Source organism: Branchiostoma lanceolatum, chromosome 4 (assembly GCF_035083965.1).
Source record: "Branchiostoma lanceolatum isolate klBraLanc5 chromosome 4, klBraLanc5.hap2, whole genome shotgun sequence".
In the NCBI taxonomy this organism is placed as follows: domain Eukaryota; kingdom Metazoa; phylum Chordata; class Leptocardii; order Amphioxiformes; family Branchiostomatidae; genus Branchiostoma; species Branchiostoma lanceolatum.
This window is the reverse complement of record NC_089725.1, coordinates 2,386,722-2,392,844: the sequence shown is the minus strand read 5'-3', so window position 1 is coordinate 2,392,844 and position 6,123 is coordinate 2,386,722. Positions and strand designations below refer to the sequence as shown.

General features: G+C 45.2%; 1 protein-coding gene across 1 annotated transcript; it reads left to right on the top strand.

The window, feature by feature from the left end:
* The first annotated feature begins 4,806 nt into the window (after positions 1–4,806).
* Positions 4,807–6,123, top strand: LOC136434113 (uncharacterized). The gene is made up of 2 exons (XM_066426877.1): positions 4,807–4,916; positions 5,157–6,123. The coding sequence occupies exons 1-2, from the start codon at positions 4,807–4,809 to the stop codon at positions 6,121–6,123; spliced, it is 1,077 nt and encodes a 358-aa protein (XP_066282974.1).

Genomic DNA, 6,123 nt, shown 5'->3' with positions numbered 1-6,123 from the left:
TCAGCCTGTCAACCTTTCATTAGTGTTAACGATCTCCCAACTCCCCTAGCCTGGAAATAATACAAAGTTATTGCTAGTCTCTACCAGACTAACCGCGTCGGCTATAGAGAGAATATTTGCCGGGGGACTTTGGCCATGGAGAATAACGTTTCCATCAGATTGGATCTTATCTCCGTAGCCGACTCCCTTCAAACATTTGACTCTATTTCGCCAATTTCTACTATTTTCCCACCGACCCGTGGAGACTGGTAGAGTCTAAGTTAGTGCCAACAGGCTGCCCCAACCATCGTCCTAAAAGGGGTCCCCCGAAAGTGCGAAATGGAACGAACTAAAACATATGTAACATTATGAAATGAAATAGAAGTAGTTAGCGAAATATAAGGAACGCTGTAACATTCACAGTAGACGGGAACAGGAAGCAAATACATTATAAAACGTGTTTTTATTTCCTGAATCTGTTTGAAAATAGTAAAAACAACGTTTTTGCCGGGTTTGTGTGGCTAGATTCTTCATTGAAAATGGGAGCGCCGAGTGCAAAGAGATCCACCGCTCTTCCTTTGTGTTTACCAACGATCTACAAATGAACTGCTGAAAATAGCCGGGGAAAACAAGCAAACGGAACTGAGTATTGAAGTAAGGACTAGATTATACAGAAGTTGGTGGTAACATTGCATCAAGAGGGCATGAGGCAAGCGTAATTTCGTTTTTATACAGCGTGTTTGCGTGTTGCAAATGGAGCCCCGCATGCAAATGAACCGCCAATGTTGCCAGCGCATCGGAACTGTGCACGTGGGCGTGCTAGAATCAAACTCCGACTTCCAAGTTTTATTTACATACGGTTTTAGTTCATAACTAGTACGTAGCATATGCATATCTCCGCAACAACGATTTTTGTACAACCGATTGTTCGGCTAGTCGGCTGTCGGAGAACAGACCCCTCCGTTGATGATGTGCAAATGCAGCCTCTCTGCACTGCGTCACCAATGTGACATTTCACACTCCATTCAATCACGGACGTGGACTACCTCTGGAGACATTTCTGCTTCCTACGAGCAGGACATGTAGTTCACAGTTCACACAACATGCAAACACGCTGTATAAGTAATGAATTACGCTTGCCTCATGCCCTCTTGATGAATTATGAGATGCAATGTTACCACCAACTTCTGTATAATCTAGTCCTTATTTAGACTCAGTTCCGTTTGCTGGTTTCCCCTGCTATTTGCAGCAGTTTATTTGCAGATAGTTGGTAAAATCAAGGAGGTTAAAATTTAACCTCCTTGGTAAAATCAAGGAAGAGCGGTCGAGCTCTTTGCACGCGGTGCTCCCATTTTCAGGGAAGAATCTAGCCGCACAAACGAGGCAAAAACGGTGTATTTAATATTATCAAATAGATTCAAGAAATAAAACACGTGATATTATGCATTTGCTTCCTGTTCCGGTCTACTGTGAATGTTACAACGTCCTTATATTTCGCTATCTACTTGTCTTTCATTTCATAATGTTACATATGTTTTAGTTCGTTCCATTTCGTTCCATTTCGTTCCATTTCGCACTTTCGGGGGACCGCCTAAAAGCAGTACCCCTATCGCTCGATTCGTTGGCTCGCTCGCGTAGGGGCCCTGCTCTTTAACCCCGGTTGACACGGTTCTGGCGCCGTTACTGACAGCTGTCATGAATAATTGATTAGCTATCCTTCTTTGGCACAATTTGGCGGTTAATTCGTTCTGAACCTAAAGTAACGATGTGAGACGTAACCCGATTGGTTGAGATGAGGTTTCAATCACTTCCAAAGTGCCAAAATTGTCAAACTGAAAACATCTTTGGAAAGCTGACACCCTCCACCATCTCACTGGCGAGTTTGTTTGGTCAGATGTAGTCGTTAACGCAAGTTAGAAAGCGATTTGTCGGGAAATGGCTGATACGAATCTGAGTTTCAATGGGATTCACGTGATTCGATTGGTCGGGGTGCAAGGGCACAACGTCTAGCCAGGATTTGCCGGGAATCGAACCCGTGACCCCTCGATCTCGTGTCCGGTAGCCTGGCCATTCGAGCCACGGTCTTTGGGTACCTGGTAGAATTAGGACAGCTGGCGTTGTATATTGAGGCAGCTGGCCATCAAAACAATTATATTGTTACTGGATTGTTACATTATTTATGTTTTCCCATTGGGTAATTCAGCGGCCTGCGATGACGTCACCGCCGTACATTTCCAGGAAATCAAATGATGTGCAACAATGTTGGAGGGTGGGCCTTAACGTAACAAACGTAGGTCGAGATTTCAAGCCCGCCACTATGTCATCATCATCGGTCGGCTGCAACGCAGGCGACTGTAAGTAGCTTCCAGTTCTTTTTGTTGCCAGCGAGGTTTGCGATCTGCCCTGGTATTGAACGTTACAAGCAGACCGCTCTCGTCACCCAGAAGTTGCTGTATGTACTGCAGGTAGGTTGTAGGTTGACGTCCTCGCCCTGCGTCTGCCATGTGACGGTGTGTACAGTGCGTACAGGTTGGCGGGCTCATCCTCGGGCATATTACGCAGTACGTGTCCTAGAAAGTTCAGCTGTCCTGACCTCACATGCCGAATCAAGGGTTTTGTGTTGGTCATTTCATGAATTACAGAGTTAAGACACCCGGCCAAGCCTCTTGATATTTAACATGATATGGTAGCAAGAGGTGGCGAAAGAGTTAATTCTGATCTCCATTTTCTTTGTAAGTACCCAAGATTCACATCCATACTAATTGGTTTATTGGTCTATTGCGATACCTTTTAGTCGAATTACGACTTATCTTCCAGGGTTCAAAAAGTACTGAGTACTAAGTACTGAAACAAACGCATGAGGCCTTAAAGAGTTTTACTTTGACAGCAATAGGGATACTATCACTCCTTCAGAGATGTTCTGATTTAAAGAAAAACATGCTAATTCGGCGAGCTTCGGGCGATCTACAAAGTCGGCCGACGCTCGCATGAATTGTGACGCCGGCTTAAAGGAGGGTGGCAATAGAAGTACTTGTATGGTTCTCACCGTTGGAAACAACTGGCGAAGGAAATACATGGTTGAAGCTACTATGGTGCAGTAGTTCTCCGGTAAATGACTCCAACTATAAAAGTTTTTGTACTATTGACAGGATCATTCTGTAGGGCCACAGCAAGTAAATCTTATGGATGACATCCTCTTCAGACTCCAAATGTAATGCGAGAGGACGAAAAAAAAAGATGGGTAAAAGGGCTAGATTTTCAAAATAGACACCAGAAACGTTGTAACAAAGATAGCGACAAAACATGGTATCATAACCATCAAGTCTTTTATTCCTGCATTCAACAGGTTCACAAAGTGACACTAGTGTGGTATCACTGGTATCACTTACCAAGTTGGCAACAACACTCGTGGCTATCACATTGGTGTGACTTTTACAACCTATATAATTAGAACATGTTTCGCTGCTACAACTACAGTCATGGATACCTCACTAGTGCTACTTCTACAAGTTACAACCAAGGCTACCACACAACATGTTTTCCCATTTTGATACTTCCTCGTCATGTTTCCCATCTCCGGAGGGTAAAAAATCCTCTTGTTTTTTTCCATATCAGACGAAATGAGCGCTGATGTCATCCATGAAATCTAATTGCTGTGGCCTAAAAAGGTGATCTGGGAGAGCTGCAATATAGACAAATTTCGCTAGATGATGCTGTTGAATTGAGACTAAAAATCTTTGTTCGATTCTCGGTCTATCCAGTTATCCAGCACAATGGAGCCTACGTACATTTCCGTTCTTTTCCTTCATATACATTCGAAATAATAGAATATAACAATGAAAGGCTTTAAATGTTCCAGATGGGATTTTAGTAGCTGGACACCCAATAATCTATGTAAAATATTTTTATGTGTTGATGAATGTTATACATCGAGGTAATAAGATACGCTAAATGACAATTACTCAAGATTTTGAAATAGTCAGACGTTTCAGACAGCACCTGGTTCTCCGGTTCTTCCCTTTAGACACTGACAAAAGACAGCGATTGCTGTCTGAAAAATATGACTGTTTGAAAATGTTATCCAGTTGCTTGAGTAACTGTCATTTGGCGTCTAATTCTATGTGCCTTTTTTGGATGCGAGAAGTTGAAGAGCTTTTGCTGTGAAGGTGTTTTCTGGGCGATAGTTTCGTACAGCGTAACAGATATATCTCTTACCATTGCATTCCTTTTAAATGCACGTAGCTTCCCGTCCCGTAACATGACCTTAAGAGGAGTTATTTCACCAGAAAACGGTCGGGTATTTAATACTCTTCATTATAGAAATACATCACGACCCAATAAAAAGATGGGGGGAATGTACATAGAACCAATGCTACTGGTCACGACGACACAAATTGCCACCGGCCGGGGGAAATGATCATGTTCTAACAATTCACTCATAGGCGCTTAGCTACGCCTGAAGAGCCGGCGAGAACGATGCCAGACTATACCTTGTAAACATGAATGAAAGGGAGTCCACACCTTGCCCCGCCTTTTGGCAAGCATATGAGCCACAAAGAGGCCGTTGGGAATATCTGGAGCTCTTTTAATTCCCCCACCTCCCTTGAGGATCGGTGACATTTCATGATTGAATGCTGGCGGGCAGATCACACGTATCACCTGCATGTGTTGACGTCAGAGACACGATAATCCCACGTTAAGGCCTACCCTCCAACATTGTTGCACATCATTTGATTTCCTGGAACCGTATGGCAACCACGTCATTGCAAGCCGCTAAATTGCCCAATGGGAAAACATACATGTATATAATGTGGTGATCCAGTAACAATGTTGTTTGGTGACCAGCTGCCTCTGTATAACGCCAGCTGTCCTAATTCTACCCTTAACCGTGGCGTCGAATGGTCGAGTATCCAGGCTAGGGAACGCGAATTAGAGAGGTTTGCCGATTTCCGGCAAATTCTAACTAGACGTTGTGTCCTTCGGAAAGACACTTTACACGACTTTCCTCTCTCCACCCATCAATTAACCAAAAAAGGCCCAGCAATTTAGTTTTGACGCCCTCTCCTGGAAATAAACTGTGCGCGTATCAACTAGTACAAAGAATAGATGTTTAAAAAGAAAGAAAAAAAACTTCCGGCCGGCTTTGGAAGCTAAGATGTCCTGTTCGCAAGACAAAGGCTGTTCCTTGTGTTCATCAACGACATAAAAGAACTGCCCTGCTCCTCCAACATCAACTGCTTCGCGGACGACACGTCGCTCTCCAATTCTGGACCTACTGCCCAGGTGGTGGCCAGCACAACAAACACCGACCTTCAGCTCGTGTCCACTTGGTTCCTCGACTGGGGACTTCAGTTACATCCGGATAAATGCAAGGTCCTCTGCATCAAGTCCCCTCGCAGCAGAGTACAGCTCCCCCCTATCTATATCGCAGGACAGATTGTTGAAGAAGTGCCCTTCTATACCCACCTAGGTGCCACCATCCACCAGACCTTACGCTGGACCGAACACGTCCAGACCACATCCAACAAGGCCAGGAGAACCCTGGGATTTCTGTGGAAACTCCGCGACAAGCTATCCCGGGAGGCTCTTGAGGTGGCGTACAACACAATGGTTAGACCCAAACTCGAATATGCCGCGGTACTGTTTGGGGACCTACCTTGTTCTGCAAGCAAGATACTGGAGAGAGTTCAGTACCAAGCAGGCTGCCTTATCACTGGAGCCCCGAGACGTACACCCTCCAGCATTGTCTTGCAGGAGCTCGAATGGGACTCTCTATCTACCAGACGACACTTTCACTCCTTGATTCTTATGTACAAGCTGGTGAAAGGTCTAGTCCCACCCCACCTACAACCGCTGACACCTGTCACACGAGGGGAACGAACGCATGTACAGCTCCGTAACTCTGGGCACCTCCACTTGCCTCGCTGCAGGACCCAGATCTACAAGTCAAGTTTCATACCCCACGCATCCAGACTCTGGAACCAGTTGCCTCAGGTAGTGAAGGAAGCGCCCAGTCTGAGCACTTTTAAGAACTCGTGCAAGGCTCACCTTCTGACTCAGCCGAGGCATCAGGCACGAAGAAGAAACGGCCCCAGACTTGATAACATCCTGGCGGCCAGACGCCGCATGGACCAGTGTTTGTAG

Excerpts from the sequence above, each read along its gene's own strand:
- LOC136434113 (XM_066426877.1), top strand. The coding sequence starts at position 4,807 with ATGTTGTTTGGTGACCAGCTGCCTCTGTATAACGCCAGCTGTCCTAAT. Across the intron at positions 4,917-5,156 it reads AGGGAACGCGAATTAGAGAG|GCTGTTCCTTGTGTTCATCA; the intron begins GTTTGCCGATTT and ends CGCAAGACAAAG.